Source organism: Rhamphochromis sp. 'chilingali' (genome assembly GCF_963969265.1).
Source record: "Rhamphochromis sp. 'chilingali' genome assembly, chromosome: 9".
Taxonomy (NCBI): Eukaryota; Metazoa; Chordata; class Actinopteri; order Cichliformes; family Cichlidae; genus Rhamphochromis; species Rhamphochromis sp. 'chilingali'.
The window spans coordinates 23,209,183-23,229,582 of record NC_137936.1 but is presented as its reverse complement, the minus strand read 5'-3'; the positions used below and the strand labels follow the sequence as shown (position 1 = coordinate 23,229,582).

Here is a 20,400-nt window from a genome sequence, read left to right as displayed (position 1 = left end):
ACATTACGTTATCACATTCCTTTAAAGTTTTTAAATTTGAGCAGACTTGTACTTTAATTTCTTAGGAGTATGAAAACGGTTTCAGATGAAACTTGGCCCAGAGGTACAGTGGAGGAATATGTTTTGAAATCAGCCATCAAGGATGATTTTGAATATGATGTGACTGTTTTGCATTGACTGTACTGAATTTGAGCATAACTGTCCTTTAATTTTTGTGGAATCTTGCAGCTGATAGAAATTAAACTTGGCCCAGACGTGGCCCAGAGGAGGATTGTGTTGAAAGTTTGACTTCAACTATCACCCGATGCAATGTGTGCGCGCGCGTGTATTTGTGAACGCACGCGCACGTGTATGTGTACGCGGTTCTAAGTTTGCGACCAGGAATGAAGGAGAACAGGCGCTGCCGTAAAGTTTAGTGTAGAAGCGCACACAATTTATGCAGCGGATAAGAGGCGGCTGGCTAGACCGCGGCTCACAAATGACGGCTCGCTTGGCCGCGGTGAAATGAGAGCTAAAACGTGAGACTGGGATTTTTTTAAATTGTTTTCCTTCACCTAAGGACAAATGGATCAACAAGAGGTATCGTTAACTTTTCTTCGCAGCGACTACACTACATGGCTAGCTAGCGAAAACCTGCGACTTTACATTACAACAGAAAATAAAATATCACCAACTTATTAGGACGTTTCCATATAACTGCAGACACCAAATATAGAAGTCGTACATACTTTATCAATCTTTTAAAACAGCTTACTTTCAGAAAATACTCAACATGAGTGTCTGAAAGAGGTTTAGACTGAGCTACTAACGCGCATGCATTCTAAGTTAGTTATTTTTTGTGGTAATGTTAAGTTATGTCAGGTTTTTGAACTACAGAAACAGCGAGGAAGAAAATGCGGTTCAGCCTAGACACTCCGTTTAATGCCAGTTGTCTGCACAGGATGAAACAGACGTTTATGTAATAGGTGTAACCACAGCACAGAAAGCTTACAGCTACAACGATTACTGATAAAAATGTGTCTCATTGCTTCAAAACTTTGTTCTTATTCTTGAGTGTTTTCCGCTTAGCGGTTTGTGTCATCAGTGTCTTTTTTTAAATGAAAGTATGAACGACAGTAAGGGCTGAATTTTTTTGTTTTAGGTCTAATATCGTTGTTAATGTTGGTAAATAGACATCAACGCGCTTTACGAATTGGTTGTATGTTTTTTTTTTCTACAATTAGATTATAGCACTTTTTTAGTTATAGAACTTTTATGTTATAACTCTCTTGAATAAGAGATTTTTAATCTCAAAGTTAATCTTTACATGGATACATAATGGATACTTAACCCTTTCACGGATAGTGGTCACTACAGTGGAGAGGTATTCAAAGGTTGTTATCTTGCATTTGTGTCAGTGTTGATGGTATACTTGCACATAAACCACTACATTGGACACTGACGTATCACTCCATACCCACCCACCCACTGGTCGTTTAATGTTACTATAGATGTATGTAGTGTGTAACTGTAATTGTTGTTATTTAACCCTATCATGCATAAATTATGACAAAAACATCATGAATAAAAAAGAAGCAGGATTCAGATTTTTTTTCTCAAGTATTTTTATTAAGCTTTTCATGCCTAAAGATGAATAAAATACAGAAAAAAATTCCAGCATCATCACAGCATAATAGTCCCACCACCGTGTTTCACCATGAAGATGGTATTGCTTCCTTCTGACTCCCTTCTTTCTCTAAACATAAGCAGTGTCACGGTGCCCAGAGAGCTGTAGCTTTGTCCCGTCTGCCCAAAGGACATGCTTGCATAATCTTTCTCCAGGTTGTCCTTACTTATTTTAGTCTGATTTGAAAGTGTCTCTCCTGCAGAAGTGGAGTTTTTCTTAATCAGTGACCTGGTGGATTATTCCTGTGCAGGGTTAAATTGATTGTCTTCTTTTGAACAGTAATTCCTGACATGGCTAAATCATTTATGAGTGTCTTGGCAGTTATTCTGAGGTCTGTAGACACATCTCTCATTAGTTTTCAATGTCTTTGAAATCTTTCTCTTTCTCCTTCTGCCAGCCTTGTTCTTTAATGTGTCATGGATATACTAACAGTGGTGGACGGTTGATGATTTGACTTGTTTTGCAGCCACAGGACCAGTCAGCATGTATACCAGTGTATTTAAAGTCAAGTGTGAGGCTGTCACGGCCCCTGTGTCTGATTTAAAAAAAAATAAAATCAGATTCTTTTGGACATGTGATGTTATTTATCTTCTAGTCTCTATATGATATTTAGTTTAATTATTTGTCTTTCTGAGTTTCTGTGTCTCTAGTCCTGGTTGCTGGTTATGATGTTAGTTCCCTTCTGTGTCCACTCTGTCCCAGTCTCATCTATGTTTCATCTTCTGCACGACTTCTATATTTTCTGTGTTTTGTCTTCTTTCTGCATCAAGCTGTTGTGTCTTTGTGGGGGTCTCAGTGTCAGTCATGTCTCCATGTTTATCTGCTGTTCTTGTCAGTTCTCATGTCTTTGTCTGGGTCTCTATATTCGTTTACCTTTCTGTCTCAGAGTCAAGCCCATGTTTTTGTTCTCATGTTCTGTTACTTCCTGTTTTTGTTTTGGTACCCTGTGCACGTTATGTTCAGTTTTGCTTCCCTTGTCTCATTTAGCCGTGATTAGTGTCAGCTGCCCTTCCACCTGTTGCCTGATAATTAGCTCATGAATTTGTTTAGTTTGTCATTTTTGCAAGGCGTCGAAAATAAAGCTGTTTTGAGTTTTAAACCTTATCTTACAGTACATGCACTTTTGGTTCAATTCCTACCTGCCACACAGCAGAGACTTGACAGAGGACATCTGTCCATTAAAGTTTGTATTCAGGTGGATCATAAAACAGGACAATGATCTCGAGCACATGTGAGTGAAGTTGGCCCCCCACCTTCTTCAAATCTAACAAAAGTGGTATCAAATGTTTGTGCTACGTTTGTGCTGCTATCATTTTAAAGATATTCATAAAATAATGTCCTGATGCGTGCTTAATCATCCAGGCAAATAAATCCCAAAAGGTTGATTCTGCAGATCTAGTTTGTGAATGATGGTGTTGAAAGCTGAACTGAAGTCTATGAACGGCATCCTAAAGTATGAGTCTATAGTGTCCAGATGTGTGAGGGCTGAGTGGGCTGTCTCCTACAGTATCTGCTTTTGGGTCCTGTTTCCAAACACATTGGCTTAACCTGCCATGACAGATGGAAACCAGCACAAACGTTTCACATCAATTTTGTTTGATTCCATTAATGTGTGTGTGTGTGGGGGGGAGGGGGGTTTGACCTTTACATTTTCATTAATATCTTCAAAACAGAAGCAGCACAAACCGGCACAAACGTAGCACAAACGTTTGATACCACTTTTGTTAGATTTGAAGAAGGTGGGGGGGCCAACTTCACTCACATCCTGCAGACCTCACAGAACTGAAGCAATGTTGTTGAGATTAATGGATCACAAGCATCTGCAAAAAAAAAAAAAAAAATTGCTGGTACTCATGCTGCCCCGACGTCATGCCAGCGCATACTGGGAATGGCATAGGCACCGATTGGTTTTCTATCGGCCATTTGCTGGGAGTAAGGGCGCCCTCCGTTTGCGAGGTGCGCCTGCTGCTTGCGGCACAGGGAGGAGAGGGCGGGGGGATTCTCTGGCTGGCTGGACAGACATTATGATACAGATTTATAATTTGCACCAATGTTTTTTCGATAGATACAAGTAAGCATATGTGTCATTGGATAAAGGCAAGTCATCCTGAAACAATCAGAATACTTTATTAATCCCTAAGGAAATTATGTGGGTTACAGTTGCTCCAAAAAGAAATGGTAAAAATAGTAACAGTAACAGACTAAACTCCAAACAATACATTGTGTTATAGATTTTAATATTAATTAGTCATTGTCAGTTGTTGATTTGTCCTGTTCTCATTGTATGACGAATTATGATGGCTGTTTGGTAGCTGTTTGCATACAATGCATACTCTCTCTCTCTTCGTGTGTGTGTGTGTGTGTGTGTGTGTGTGTGTGTGTGTGTGTGTGTGTGTGTGTGTGTGTGTGTGTGTGTGTGTGTGTGTGTGTGTGTGTGTGTTTCTCTGGTGAATTTCGACAACAGTTTTATGTTAATGTACAATCCTCTGCGCCAGAGGGAGTGTTTGCCCGGGGAGCAAAACAGGCTAGGACCACCACTGCCTACAATGTGTCCATAATAAGCATAAATGCAGGCAGTGAAGTTGGACACTCGCAGAGGTTATGTTGTGTTGAAGTCTAAATCAGGCTTTAGTGATGCACAATGAAGTTGGTCTTGTGTTGGAGCATAAGCGTCTGCTTCCAAACTTCATTCTTTTGTTGCAGTGTTTTTGCTCTGCAGCTTGTAGCATCAATCCTCAGGCTGAAAAATGACTTTTAAAAAAATAACTTATCATATACTTAATTTATCTTTAAGTAATTCAAGAAGCAGGAAACAGTAAAAATCTCCCAGAACGTGGTGTTATTGGTTTTGAGTTTTCAGCCACATGTTGCCTTCACTGTCACCAAAAGCAGCTGGAGGAGATCTCTGCTTGGTGTAAAGAGGAAGGTCTTCCTCCTGACTCCTCAAAGGAAGCTCAGCTGTGTTTGCTATGGCGCGCTCTTCAGCGCACGACGAGCCGCCTCAGCAAAGTGACCAGAGACCTGGAAACCCACCGCTCTCAGCACTTAGCAGAAATGGCGGAGGTAAGGTATCCCCTCTGAAGATATCAGAATGTGACGATAAGAGAGAAAGTCTGTTATCTGTCCTTTCTGTGCGTAAGGTACGCAAGTCGCTGGAGCAGATCAGATTCTTCACGGAGCACAAAAATGTTTTGGCTCAGGAGATACAAGATGAGAATGATCACCTTAAGGAGCAGCTGCGGCGCCTAATATCACTTCAAGGTGTGAAAAATTCTTACCTACACAATATACAGATTACAGTAACCCAAGAGCAGAATTAATGTAGTGTTTCCTCATTATTGGATGGTATATACCCATAAATTTCTAAAGACAGAGATGTTTTAGTCTCATACACTAAAGGACTCTACTTTCTTATTCTTTTAGCATCCTAAACATGCTCTATTTACTTGATTACCCACAAGTTTCGTGAGTAATCAACTCCCCTCACCGATTTCCTCTGTCAGATGCCCAGATAAGCGAGGTGGCTAAAATGCTGTACCAGCAGGGTCTCACAGAGTTGATTCACAGCAGCCCCAGTGAGCAGGTGGCGTACCTCCTGGTGGAGAGGGCTTCCCTGCTTGAGACAAGCGAGCTTACAGACAAGTTGACGGGTGATGGAAACACAGCCAACCATATGGGGACAGGAGCACAAGTGAAGAGCACCGGCGTATCCCAGGTTAGAGGAAGAACATCACAAATTCAGTCTCATATGGCCAACATGCATATTGTTTTCCTAGTCTGTGACGCTGTCTTCAAATGTTATTCCACAGGCTGCCCACAAGGGGGCACCACGTCATGGGCAGAGCGCATGGAAAAAACTCTTTGGACTCAAGTCTTCACAGAACAAACATACTTTTATTCCTGTATGTATGTCGTTAGTTCGCTCATCTCCTTTAAATACTAACAAACACTAAGATTGCTCTCAGGAACTGATGCTGACTTTAGTTTTTGTATAATGTGTAAACATAAAGATCTTGCACGTTAGCCACTCGCCACATTAACTACAAACTCTTATTTTCTGTTCCAGTGTTATTTAGCTCTGTTCTGAGCACAGGTTAGGAAATTTGCATGGCAGAAGAATTTCAAGATACTACCCGACTGATGCATCTTGACCCACTGCACTTCTCAAGGTGTCCAGTTCTTGCATGGACCTTTAAACATTTACGCTATATGTTCCTGCTCCTGCTTACTTCCTTTTAGAGCTTGTCAGTTATTGCTGTATTGGACATGCAGTAAGTTGATGCGTGTTGTATTCGCAGGCTGAGGCCAGATTTTTGGCTGGCCAGGAAAGTAGTTTGGGAAGAGAGTGCTCCCGGCTGGAGCGGGACCTGGAGGAGGGCTCCCGCCGGCTGGCAATGGCACACAATGAGATCCGGCGTTTGACTGATGAGCTGGAGTCTGCTCATTTGACCCAGAGAGCATATGGTGAGAGATATTAATCAACAATTTATAAAGAGGCTGTCATTCTTAAACTGATTTCTCATGGTGGCTTGCCATCACAATTGTCTCTGTGTTTATATGGATATGCTAAATGCAGCTTTTCCTGGAGGCATTTGGTCCCTCCCATTCATGGACATTTTGCAATAATGCACTGAGGTAATTTCTTTGAATTTGGAATAGACGTTCACTTTGACTTAATCCTGAGGTGATTATGTTGTCCTTGCAGTACCACCTTGTTTGGTATAGCACACTCCTAAGTATAGTTAATTTAGTCACAGGTAATCTTCAGAATTACCGTACTAAATTGCAAATCAAGCAGCTATCTTGTTAGTTGCATTACATGCCATCCTTAGGCATCTGCAAGACGGGGGATTAGAAACAAACAGACAAAAAAAAACATGTTTTTACTTGCACACTTACACTATAGTTTGCTGGCTTCAGCTTGTGTGTATGGTAGAGGAAAAATACTAAGGTAACAAAGGCGTGATAAGCAGTCAGGCATGCAGCATTACAGCCTCCGTTTCCACCCACGCCTCTTTCTACAGTGGAGAAATTGTGGCTGAGCATTTCTTTGTGAAGTCTAAGGAATTTGGAAAGAAAGCGTCCGTACTTTTTAAAGTTTCCTTGAAGATGTTTCACCTCTCATCCGAGAAGTGTCTTCACTTCAGTTCTAAGAGCAAATGGTGGAGAGTCCCAGATTTTAAGCCCTATGGGAGTGTCCTCTACCTAATCACATCAGCCAAGGTGTGAAAACAGGTGTGGTTCACAATCAGCCAAGGTTTCGGGTGAACCCATTTTCACACCCTATCATGTGATTTACTGAGGTCAAATGTCCCAGGATGTGAGTGGGCATTAAGGCGTCTGGGAAGGGATCTAAAAACTGGTTTATAGATGGCAGACAGTTGGTCTCATAAACCCCCGCCTCTGTTCAAAGATGGTCGTTCACAGTGGACATAGATGGCTTCTTTCACTCGTCTTTCAAACCACAGAAAATGACTACAAGCTCCTTGGAAAACAGAACCAGCTTCACCCGCTCTAATCTGGGACTCTCCACCAATTGCTCTTTGAACTGAAGAAGCTTCTTGGATGAGAGGTGAAACGTCTTCAAGGAAACTTAAAGAAGTCCAGATGCCTTTCTTTCCAGGCTCCTTAGACTACAATGACCTGGATGACTGAGAACCTTCACAGACATTTCTTTGTGAAATGCTTTTTGGGCTGGATTTTTGCTCATCCTGCTGAAGGACCAGTAAATTTATGGCAAGGTGATAGGTTCATCATCCTTTGTCTGTCTGTCCATGCGTCCACAATTCACAAGATTCACTGGCATTGTTCTCGACTTTGTGTTAATGATTAAACACTAAAAAGAAGATCTTATATGTTCCTCATCAGGATAGAGTTTCTGTCACGTGGGGAGGTGTAGTCTAAGCTTGATTGTTTACTGGTAATTACAGTATGTGACAGCTCATCTCATGTAAAAGTAATGTAACAAATTATTAAAAAATACTCTCTCTGGGAAATAATTGCACTAACAATACACAAGCAAAGCATTATTTGAAGAAAAATTAACAAGTACTGTGTGATACACTGGTTGTTGTGAGTAACACATCAGAATTCTTTATTTCATTCACATTAGAGCCTCTCCTGGGATAAAAGAGAAAATATACACATACAAGGAGAGGGTCATTCAACGCACATCATCATCATAAAAAAGAAGAAGAAAGAAATACATCAATCAATAAATCGCCCATTTCCAAATGCAGTTATAACTTATCTACAAGATTTTCATAGGCTCAAAAGTAACTAGACATTTGGCTAACAGGCTATTTCATGGCCAGGTTAGATCTGTTCTCTTGTTATTCTGTAGTGTACAGTTCAAGATGGATTTGTTTTATTTGACTCTGAATACATATGTATGTCAAATGAAACTAGTAGAAAGCATGCAACCTCAAAGTTCAGTCCTATTTTCGTTTAGTGTAAAATAATCAGCCATGACTGCTTGAAAAGAAAATGCCACATTTAGCTAAATCTGGAACCGATTTTTAGCCTTGTTTGTATAACACATAAGCATACTCTTCAAATAAAACCGAAGTTTTGCACCCCTGTAACAAAACTTAACCAGCAACTTTGTTCAGAGAAGTGTGTGCTTACTCTAGCTTATGTTGTTTTTCAGAGCCTGAGTTGCAATCAGCACAGCAGGAGGTGGAGCAGCTCCGGCAGGAGGTAGAAAAGCTGAAGAAATATGGTGAGAATTGTTTTGCATGTTTTCAGCACAAAATTGCCACTACGGATTCCCAACAGATAGCCAGACACAGTTTGTGATTCACTTTGGTTGTTATAATAGCTTTATAGTGGCTCTTTGGTGAAATGTCATTCAGCATTCATCCGTGCTCCAGCTTACTCCACACATTTCCCCTGAAACTGCGCCGCACATCCGCTGCAGCTGAGCCAACAACACACCTCGCCACTACCAAGAAATTGCATTCTAAACAACAGTTTTCAAAGAACTAATTGTGAAACGAAGACAAAAGCAGGTTTACACGCCCCATACAGTTCAGATTCATGAACTGGAATAAAACCCCTTCTTTTAGTTTTCCCTCCACCGCAGATCAGCAAGGAAACAGCTTTTATTAACCCCTCACCTGTAAAAGCCTGATGGGGTATTGTTGTCATCCTGCCAGGTGGGCAGGTGGCATTGAAACCCGAGTTAGGGTATTCAGATTCATGCCTCGCGTGTATCTCCTAAAAATCTCAGATAAGTTCAAGTTCAGATTTTAAGTATTCTGAAAATCTTGCGAACACGATAACTCGAGAAGGAAGTGACTTAGGATTTTTCCATTTACAACATAGATGCATCTACTAGTATGCTGAGGGGTAGCGCTGGTGGCCATCAGTGTTTTGTATAATAGACTTGGCCCAATAAATTTAAACTGCTGGAGCATTATTTTAGCTTCAGAAATGTGGAGTACAGCAGGTAGTACAGTCTTTAAAAAATAGAAATGAATCTTTTAATCGCATTTATTAAGTAGACCTTCAAAGTGTTTAAAGTAAAATAAAAACGATAACAGTGATAGCATGTTGTATTATTATTATTATCATCATTATCATCATCTAATGCAGCGGTCCCCAAGCCCTGGGCCACAGACTGGTACAGGTCTGTGAGTCGTTTGGTACTGGGCTGCAAGAGTTGAGACTCGGGTGTGAAATTCATGGTTTTCAGGGTTTTTAGCGTTATTTTTTAAATTGTTTTTATTGTTAACTCTGTTTCCCTGGGTCTGTTCCTGTGTGTTATGAAGAAATCTTCTTTTTATTTGGTACCAGTACTGGTTTTATTTAGTTGTATTTATCCGCGACACCTTAAAAGCCGTTCTATGAAAATATTGTCTGACATAAACCGGTCCATGGCGCAAAAAAGGTTGGGGACCGCTGATCTAATAAGTACTTTTTTGTTTTTTTAAAGAAATGGTGGAACTGCGAAAGACTAAAGAGCTAAATGATCGCCTGGACCTCGAGATCAGAGCCTTGAGGAATAGGGTTCGCTCCTTGGATGCTGAGAAAACCTCTTTGAAGCAGATGGTAAGAGACCAGCTAGAATAAAGTAATTTACAAAAACATACAATGAAGATTTTGGGAAACAGGTGCAGTAATTTATTGAAATGTGTAAACATACATGTATATACGGTGTAAAAGACAAAAATAATTGTAACAAACTTGAAATTCAAGGTGAAATTCATCTTTATTCTTCAATGTAGCCTATACCCGCTTCTTCAAGGCATCTTATAATTTCTTTAAGTAGTCTTCAGAAATAGTTTTCCAGGCTTCGTGAAGGACATTTAAAGCTCTTCTTTGGATGTCGGCTACCTGTTGTTCTGTTCTCTGTCCAGATGATCCCACACTGCTTCAATAATGCTGAGGTCTCTGGGGAGCACTGTGTTTCACTGTGTTTTTTCTCTATCCTAGTGTGCGCTTATTGCATTGGAAATGTGTTTGGGATTGTTATCAGGCTGAGAAATGAAGGTGTTGCCAATCAGATTCTTTCCAGATGGCACTATATGGTGCATCAAAATTGGACTGTAGCTTTCTGCGTTAATGCTTCCATCAAATTGGACGAGATCTCCAACACCAGTGGCTCTAATACAGCTCTAAACCACCAAACACCACCATGTTTTTTTTTAAACTCAATTTTTATTTATTTTTAATCAGCAGTGATACATCCTATACTTCCTCTTTACAACTGTACCCCTATGTACAAGCATATACTCGCATCAAACTACACAGAGCAGCTATGAATGTCCAGGAGCAGCATGTCACAGAAGCACACATACATATAAAGAAAAAGTATACACGAGCAGGACCTTCTTGCTGTGAGGCAACAGTGTTAACCACTGTGCCACTGTGCTGCCTGCTGTCCTGAGTTCAATTCCACCATCAGGCCAGGGTCTTTCTGTGTGGAGTTTGCATGTTCTCCTCGTGTTTGCGTGGATTCTCCCCGGGTACTCCGGCTTCCTCCCACAGTCCAAGGACATGTAGTTAGTGGGGATAGGTTAATTGGAAACACTAAATTGCCCATAGGTGTGAATGCGGGAGTGAATGCAAGTGCAATTGGTTGTCTCCTGTCTGTGTGTTAGCCCTGTGACAGACTGGCAACCTGTCCAAGGTGTACCCTAACTCTCGCACTAAGACAGCTGGGATAGGCTCCGATGCCCCCCGCAACCCTGAAAAGGATAAGCGGAAGCGAATGGATGGATGACCACTCTTTGGCCTTATATGAAGCAGTCTTTTACCACCACCATGTTTTACAGATGGCTGTAGACACTCACTGTTGTACCTCTCTCCTGACCTTCTCCATACATACCACACAAGATTTCACCAACAATTTGACCAACAATCACCTTGTTAATGCAAAAATACTATTTTATGCCTTCAAACTATGTTTTCTTTCGCCAACTAAAGACATGGCAATAAATGGGAATAAATTATGTGTTTTTCCAGCAGGCTGCTAGGAACAAAGTAGCAGGTTGTCTGTTATGTGTGTGCACAATAGTGGTTCATCCTGTAAGTTAGGTGCATTTTTTGTGCTTATGAATTTGACTAATTCATAAGTCAGCATTAAGCAGCTTAACAAACAAAAAAACATTCCTCTGAAAAAGGATCAGGTTGAAGGACTGGATTGAAAATGAGTGAAAAAGCAGCCAGTGTCTAAAGAAAAACTTTGAAAGACCTTCTGAAAACCTGGAGAACTATTGCTCAGGACCACTTTTTAATAAATACAAGGAGCTCTCACTTCTCTGAAGCAAAATATAATGAAATGAGGGTTGGGGCAAGACTTTTGTGCAATACTGTATCTTTGTGAAACTGTGTTAGATTTATTTGCTGTTACTTTCTGTGCAGCAAAATTTAGTTAAATTAAAACAAAATAGCAAAGTTCTCAGTTCGCATTTCGACTTTGCTGTTAATTCACGGCTGAATATGAAGTACATGAGAGGTACATGCACTTACATGTTAACTGCATGTGCAGAACAGACATTATGCAAATATATGTAGCATAAAGGCCCCTGTGAGGATTGGTTTGTGTGTGTGTGTGTTTTATTTTGTAGATCGGCTAATTAATTATTTAAGCATCAAATAACACAAACATGAATGAATGAATAATGAAATAACAACTTGTCTACTGTATGTGTGTTTGTCTTAGGTTGTGTCGCTGCAAGAAGAAGCAGAGCAGTTGAAGGCAGCCTTACAGGAGCTCCTAACTAAAGAGGTTCCAGTCAAACAAGCAACAGAGATAACTCAAGTAAGTCTGTTTAAACATGATGTATTCACTCAAGGTTTTGCATTCTTATGCTATATATACATATTTTAGTGACAGGAGCATTTGGAGGAAGTTAGCTTTGAAACCTTCTAAACTGGTCTTGTGCTATTTTTGGTACTGCTCTTACATAAATGCACAACTAAGAATGCAACAGCAAATTTGGGATTTACATTGACAGGAGACTCATATGCACAATGCAGGAGTGAGAGTATGACATGGAAAGTTTTAACTGCTGTTTGAATAATCTAAAATAAACAAAAGCCTACTGGGAAAAGGAGCGAGGGCAAACATGAGCTCGTGAAAGAAAGGTTAGGCAGCGCTTGGGCAAACATAACACAGCTTGACAGAGAGAAAAACAGAACTATCTTTGCACAGATGGCTGGTCAGTCAGTAGGAGACAGGCGGGCAACATATATCAGCTGAAAGTAATTAATACAGGTGAAGACAATGAGGACAATCACACTGGAGCCCGGCACAGAAAATAAGAGTAGAGACACAACAGGAATCACACACACAGGCAGGGGGAGGAACAGATAGAGAACACTTAGGTACCTGAAATAACAAAAATCAGAACATGAACTTAAACACATGGCTGTAAAACTGTCACCTCATTTCTTCAATAGCCAAAACAGCTATTCAAAATTCACTAATATCACTTTTGCTTTCACTCTAAGAGAGGATGTGTTAAAATCCTGCGCACTGTTTGTGTTATTCTATTTCAGTATGTGTTAAATTATAAAATATAATTAGAAATAGTTATAATTGGTTATAGCTGTCTAATTAAGGCATCGCACAGTTCATGCTGATTTGTCGACTGCACATTTGATGCTAATTTCCTGTTCCACCAAATCCCGAAGGTGCTCTACAGCAACCTGAACTTTCGATGAGGGCTTAATACACACCGGAGTAATGAGGGAATGAGACACAGAAAGAGAGCACAGCAGGGAGTAATCAGAGGTAACGAGACAAGGGGACGCAAAACCAGAACACAGGACAGGGACTATCAGAATAAAAACAGGAAACACACGGCAGGCACAGAGGCATGGACTTGACGCTGAGCAGAGAAAGTACGGAGCACAGGGACAGCAACAACAACTGCGACATGAGACACCACTGAACAAGAAAATAGACATGAAGACAGAACTAAAGCTACACTACACATGAGGGGCACAGGAACAAAACCTAAGAACTAGAAATCACAGACCAAAGAACAACTAGAGCACTAGACATACAAAACAGACACCAAAACACTAGCAGTCATAAACCATGATGAAATAAAAAATAAAAGTACAAAACTCAAAATACAGGGTCACCTACACAGGACTGTGACACAAGCTTACAAATACCTGAATATTATGTCTGCCCAACATCACAACAGTCAGTACAGATTGGCTAGAAAAAAAGATTTCATTATTTACGTTCTTCATATTGATGCGCTTGAATAAAATGTAAAGTTTGATTTTGTACTTCTTTCAGTCTCCAACAGCAGAGCTGGTACAGAGCAACAAGACCTGCAGACGTTTGCAAGAAAAGCTCACTGCAGAGAGGAGAAGCCTTTTGGAAAAAGAGGAAACTGTAAGTAAATATATTAATAAGTTAAAACCGTCATGCAAACAAAACAGAACATCACAATGAACAGAAGACAACACATAAGCACAAACAGCACACAGAGACACACAAAGGCAAAGACAGAAAACCTGATATTTAATTCCAATACTAAACTCTATCTATTTCCCCAATTGTCTCTGAATCGTTATCTTACAACAGTTACCTAATAAATGTGTCTAACTTTAATCAGTGCATCAATTTACACAACTTTGCTTCTTATGACATTCAACACCCTCTTTGTATAACTTTCTGGGCTTTCTTCCCAGACCTTATCATCAATCATTTTTGGGCTCATTTTCACAGGCTTATGGCTGAGGTCAGTTCATGAAGTCAAAAATAATGACTGTTATGCCACCCTTACACTAAAAAAAAAAGATTGGCCTATTTCTACCAACCATATGTCACAAAGCGCTCAAAATAGGCCACAAACCTACACATTATTTCCAGTTATTAAATCTCAAAACAACCTGTGTGCATCAACAGGTGTTCTTACAAATGTAAATAATGCTTGACCTAAATATATGGGTCACAAACAATTTGAGCATACGGGTCAAATGCTTAACGTTGTAATTTCAGTATATAAACACTTAGTACAGGTACGTAGTGTATACAAGTATATATGTCGCCTGTAATTTGCATGGAAGTGACACACCTGTCTAACACTGAACAGTTGCTCTCCAAGCTGTAGTGTATTTGTGAAAACAAGACTTTCTTTGCTTCTGATTTCACCCAGCAAGAGTCAGAAAACCTCTCGGAGCTGTTGCTGACTAATTGCGTCATGTCCAGTATGACAGAAAAATGTTGAATGTGAGGAGGAAGTAAGATCTCTCATGGTCTTTAAGGTTTATGTGGTGTTTGAGCTTTAGGTCTATATTTCAGTTTTGGGTTTCTTTTTTTTTTTTAATCTAATGAGTGAATTCTTTATTCTTGTATTTGGTAGTTTGAGTTTTAGATTCCCGATTCGATTCTTTTGTATTATTCTAACAGAGAGTTTGATTTCTTTTCATATAGTTGAGTCTATTGCTTCAAGATGTTTCAAGTATGTTTCAAGATAGTTTGCCGTCTAGTGTTTGACTTTCTTTAGCTCCAGTTCCCATATGTGATTTTGTTACAAATCATCAGTTTGGGATTTTTTTTTAACCTTCATATTTTTTGTTACTTTATGCATATCAGCTATTAAAGGCCGCCTTTTGTTTACACTATTTGTACTGCCTACACCCTGCAGTTTGTTACCTCAACTAAGCGCTACAACACACCTTGACAGGTAAACCTTTGCTGTTTATAATACAGAGTTTCAGCAGAGAAGTGCTGAATTCTTTCGTCGCTGTCAGGTTTAATATATACTAAATTACAATTAGAAGGATGATTTGAATGACATGTGAAAAGTGCGTCCACGAACTGCTTATCACAGTTTTAAATAGAGAGATCTAAAATCTAAAATTTAATGTGTTTCTTCCTTTGCTCTCAGTCTGACAGTTGTTGAGTAATCTTGCTGAGTAATCTTGCTAAATAGGTGGGACTGAAAACACACCTCTACCAAGGTGGATTAAGCAACCTCAGGAGACCTGTATTGTAAACAAATGTAAAAACTACCCGTCAACATAAATGATTCTGTAGCAATTACACAAGAATATCCAGTAATGTACCTGACTACAATTAAACACATTCACATACTGAAAATCGGGGGCATCTGCTGTGGCAAATGGGTGCAAGCCTTTTACCACAAACTTAGTCACTGCTCGGTGACATTCATCTATCCAGGCCTAAAAGGAGCGAGAACTGCCAGCATCTGAGCCAGACTCTGTCTGTCTCTCTCATCATGGTCACCTAAATGCACAGTAAAGGCAGGTTTTGTAATAAGGCAGATTGCGCTAACATAATATGCACTGTTAGTTGATTATTTACCTGCCACATTAACGGGAGAGGACGTGCAAACATTACCGCTGCTGCTGGGTTGAGCTTCACGAGTCCGGAGCGGAAGCATTTGCTCACAAAACGCACGTGTTTTGTGAGCAAATGCTTTTGCATATTCGTAGCGTTTCCTCCTTTATGAAATATCTACTTGCAAGTATTGCAAGTTGCCCTGCTGTCATCTGTTCTCGTAAAGTATGACCAAACTTTTGAGTGTTTAAGCCGCTTAGGCGCCGCGTTTGCTGCCAGGTAAATGACGCTCCGCAACGTGGTGACGTCATTCGGGGCGACTGGAATCGATAAGGGAATCGTTTGCAAAAATGGCAAACAATTCCAAGGAATTGAAACAGTGGGAACCGGTTCTCAACAAGAACCGGTTTTCGATACCCATCCCTACTGGACAATGTGATACATAGATACATACACACACACAAACTCTTATAGACAAAGATATGCATACATGCATTCAATGGGATGAAAGACCAAGGTAACTAAGACAGAATAAATACAGTTTCATAGAGATCTGAAAGCCTTAGCTAGGTCTTCAAGTCTTCAAGTAAAAAACATGTCTGTATGTTATCAGCACATATTTTAACCACCTGCTAAGCGCTTGTGAGAACTATATGAAAGCTGCATGACCCACGTGACAACCCTGAATTCTGAACCCCTGTTAACAGGACTGTGACTTACTCAAGGCCTCTGGTTTTTCCCAACCAGCCTGTAACCCATAGTTTTTGTGAAAGACACCAATTTGTTTACAAACACTTGCCTAACCACCAAGCAATTGGTTGCAAGACAAACCAGTAACCAGTAAAGTAAAGTTGTGCTTTACAAACCAACACATTTAAAAGGTTGAGCAGTATCCATCACAGGTTTTGAGCTGCACTATTAAAAGTTTGCCTGCTTTTTCATGAGTAGTTATGGGCTGTCTTAGAAACCACAGGTGACCCTGATAACCTGCAGTTACAAAGAAGTTTTCAGTGCAGCACTGTATCCCATATAGCACAAACAATGTTCATGCTGGCAACAGCAACCAACTTCCAGCAAGTGCTCGCCAACTTATCAGCAACGACAAATGACGTTGCTGACCAGTTTTTAAGTGTGCATAAATGGTAAATGGCCTGCATTTGTATAGCGCTTTTCTAGTCCTTAAGGACCCCAAAGCGCTTTACACTACATTCAGTCATTCACCCATTCACACACTGGCGATAGCAAGCTACATTGTAGCCACAGCTGCCCTGGGGCGCACTGACAGAGGCGAGGCTGCCGGACACAGGCGCCACCGGGCCCTCTGACCACCACCAGTAGGCAAACATGGGGTTAGTATCTTGGTGCCGTATCTTGCCCAAGGATATTTGGCATGCAGCCAGCCTGGGATCGAACCACCGACCTTCTGATTAGTGGCTGACCTGCTCTGCCACCTGAGCTACAGCCACCCCAACTGAGGCTTTAGCAGTTCATTTCACAGTGATTGCCAGCAACCACCTGCAACTGGTCAGATAGTACTCTCTTTTGCCTGATAACCAGTGGTTGCCACGTGGTCGCCAACTATTCTCGGGGCCTGAATCTTTTTGTGTCCAGTACAGGGTGAGTAAGTTGATTAAGAGCAATCAGACCTGCCTGCCGATTTTTATTATTATTTTTTAAATAGCGTCAGTGCTCACGAGATGGCTTTTGGTGACGAATTGAGACATTAGAAGAACATGGAGAATTTTTTCAGATGAGTCCCAATAATTTTTTAATAAAATAAACAGCCTTTTCTGTTACATTATACATTATATCTTTTTTCTCATCTGTTTAGATACATTCTCTTCAGCAGCAGGTTGACTGTTCCCAAACCAGTGTGGATAACTTTGTGCTAAATATCAACACCAGTGAAGACATCCTGCAGGATCAAATGTACGATATTCAATCCCTGGACCTTCTACCTCTCAGGATTTTCTATAAAACAGTCCCATGAATGAAGGTTTATATTCAGTGTGTGTCCATGTCTGTGTTTGAAGGCTGCTGAAACAAAAAAAGGCAGATCCCTATCTTTTTGTAAACACTCAGTCACATGACTCCTTTGTGACAGCGGATGAAGAGCCACAGACGATAAAGTGTGAAGAAAACAGACCACAAAAGGTAATTTCCCATATTTCCTCAGGTCTGCTTACACATTTAAACCTGCTTTCATGTCATAATGCTAAAGTGGAAAAATAACAGTTGCCTAGCTCATGTTTTCAGTTCAAAGAGAAAGCTGCAAATAAATAATTCACATGTGCAGAAGGTGATACTTAATGCTCTGGGCAAACAAAAACAAACACAAAAACCCCAACTGTAAACACCAAAAATAAAAATAAATTCTGTCTGTGCTGATGTTTTCATTTTGGACTGTAGGAGTGTATTAATTGTCAACAAGCAATGAAAACTCTGCTGTCCTCCCAAGATGAGTGTGAGGCACTTAAAAGCGAGATCTGCGAGACCCTGTACTGCATTGACGAAGAGCGAAGGTAACCTAACTTACATCAGTGTGACAAATACAATGAGTTTGACGTGTAATTATGATTAGACGTCCATTCATCCATACAGGAGACAACTATAATTAAATGGAATAAAACGGCTGTGCAGAGTGTAACACGTAGGCATCTTTTGCCATCATGAAATGAGCTTTTTGCATTTGATTTTTTTTACCATGTCCCTTCAGCAAATTCCACGAGATGAAGCAAAAACACAAGGCCAAACTTTGCCGAGCCAAACAGAAATTTGAAGATGAAACCACCTGGCGTGATGAGAAGATAAAAAGTCTAGAGAGAGAATTGTCCTTGTGCTGTCATTCAGTAGCAAAGGTGAGTCTGCACTTGGATGTTTGAGGTGGAGCAGTAACATTGAGTCTTTTTACAGTTGCTTAGTCTGTATTTTATGTCCCCAAAAGAAAAAAGAAAACTGCTACTTGTGTCCTTCTGTTTGCTGTCTTATTGGTTCAGTGATGAAGCCAAATTTGTAAATGTTCATCAAGGGGGACTGTAGGAGCTGATATAAAGCTGAAGGTGGTAAATGTTTCTTTTTTCCTTTTCATGCTCAGGAGAAGGAGCTTGTCATAAGCATAACTGTGGAAAATGAGAAACTACTCTCTGAGAGGAGGAAGCTACTGCAACAGCTAAACGAGGAGGAGCACAAGAAGAAGGACAGTTGTCTAAAAGCTTCTTTATCCAAATGCAGGTACTGAAATTACTGAAATTTACTGAATGATAAGTCATCCAATCCAGACTTCATGTTCGTTCTGATCCTAAGGGTGGAACTTTTAGAGCTCGAAAACAAGAAACTCGGAAACCAAATATCACAAATGTCCAACCAGCTCGCTGTCCTGGAGTTCAGCCTGCAGAAGACGGAGCTGCTTCACTTTGCTGAGGTACCACTCGTGCTTAATTGTGCTTTTATTTTATACACATGCTCCATGTTGTTTTATGTTTTCCATTTATTTGGCTATCATAAGAATGATCTATGAGCCTTTCTAATAAAATAGAAATTCCTAAACCTATAATTAGGCTCTGCCTCAAAGGTGTTGCGTAAATACACCTTGGTAAAAAAGAAAAATTCACTCTCTGCCAACTTTGGCCTTAGATCGTTAAATTTTCATCAAAATTTAACGATTTAATGATTGACTCTGTGACTACAAGCCCAAATCCTCACCCCTCCATTACCGTGCTTGGCAGTTGGTATGAAGTGTTTGTGCTGATGAGTTGTGTTTGGTTTTTGCCAAACAGCACTGGACATTCTCGTCAAACATCACTTTAGTCTCGTCTTTCCAAAGGACATTGTTCCATTGTGTGGTTTGCTCTGATTCAAGAGGCTTTCTCCTGGGAGCCTCTTCAAACAAGCCACATTTATTCACTTTTTTCTGATTGTGCTGTCATGAACTTTAACATGCTAACTGAGGTCTGTAGCATGTTAAATGCTAACATAACATAATTTAATATTTGTTGAGTCTTTGACACTGAATTACCTACACTGATACAGCCTGACTGTGTCCTGGGTCTTAACAGATAAAGCTCATCTTTTGAATTTAATATTAATCTGCTGCTTGTTTTGTGTGATTAGAAACTTAAGAAAATGCCAGATGACCAGCAAGTTTTCAAGTCTCTTCCTCAGCAGTCTTCAAGGTAGGTCCAGCAGTGATTCAGAACTTGCCTCAAATTAATTTGTTAGGAACAATGAAACCTAATTAAATGTCTGTTAACTTTGCATCCACAGTGTGATTTCACCTGAGCAGTCTGAAGCTCAGGCCTTGTTGGATGGTACACTTAGAGGTCACTCCAAGCAGACAGATGGGACTTGTTACAGTCGTGCGTCTGAGATTGTGTGTCAATCAGCAGATATGAGCTACCTGAACCTGACCTCTACACAGAAAAACCACTTGAACCGCTCAGGTCCCCTGGCTGCCCTCAGCAGCCTTGAAAATCTGCCTTCCTGAAGTTTTCTGTTTTATTTGTAAGTTAAATTAATAAATAAGATACAAACTGGGTTTGAATTTCATTAAAACAATCAAATTAAACCAGCCTGAATTTGTATCAGTTTCTAAATTTTGTGGACTTTCGCATCAAAATTGACAATTTTTGCATTTGTTCTCCATCTTAAACTTCAAGGTTTTACATTGGAAATAAGTTATCTGAATTTCTGGAGCAGGCCCACATCTCATAACACTCCCCTTTCAATTATTTGTGTATATTTGACCCCTTGAGCTACAAGCAGTTTGTTCTTCTTTTAGTTCCCCACCTACCTTCCCTCATCTCTTTGTCTCTCATCTCTTATTAGTGCATCTGCCTGACCCAGGAGACGTCACCAGTCCCTTCTGAGCCCCTCCCCCAAAACCACAGTCTGGTTTCATGCTCATGCCAACTGCCATTATCTCTTATAAGTGCTATCAATCCTAAATGATGATATGGTTCCT

At 40.3% G+C, this 20,400-nt stretch overlaps 1 protein-coding gene across 3 annotated transcripts; it reads left to right on the top strand.

The window, feature by feature from the left end:
- The first annotated feature begins 442 nt into the window (after window positions 1-442).
- On the top strand, window positions 443-20,228 carry LOC308402100 (uncharacterized protein). 3 transcript variants are annotated; one of them, XM_080890710.1, is made up of 18 exons: window positions 443-579; window positions 4,559-4,729; window positions 4,807-4,927; window positions 5,170-5,381; window positions 5,476-5,568; window positions 5,965-6,130; window positions 8,316-8,387; window positions 9,603-9,718; window positions 11,835-11,933; window positions 13,428-13,526; window positions 17,272-17,369; window positions 17,474-17,594; window positions 17,850-17,962; window positions 18,157-18,298; window positions 18,535-18,671; window positions 18,744-18,861; window positions 19,551-19,612; window positions 19,704-20,228. In XM_080890710.1, the coding sequence occupies exons 1-18, from the start codon at window positions 565-567 to the stop codon at window positions 19,921-19,923; spliced, it is 2,175 nt and encodes a 724-aa protein (XP_080746836.1). In that variant the 5' UTR covers window positions 443-564; the 3' UTR covers window positions 19,924-20,228. The 3 variants fall into 3 exon arrangements, with proteins under 3 accessions (XP_080746836.1, XP_080746835.1, XP_080746837.1); XM_080890709.1 differs by having other exon boundaries at window positions 444-579; window positions 4,556-4,729; window positions 19,704-20,227; XM_080890711.1 differs by lacking the exons at window positions 17,272-17,369; window positions 17,474-17,594 and having other exon boundaries at window positions 444-579; window positions 4,556-4,729; window positions 19,704-20,227.
- Window positions 20,229-20,400: the final 172 nt, after the last annotated feature.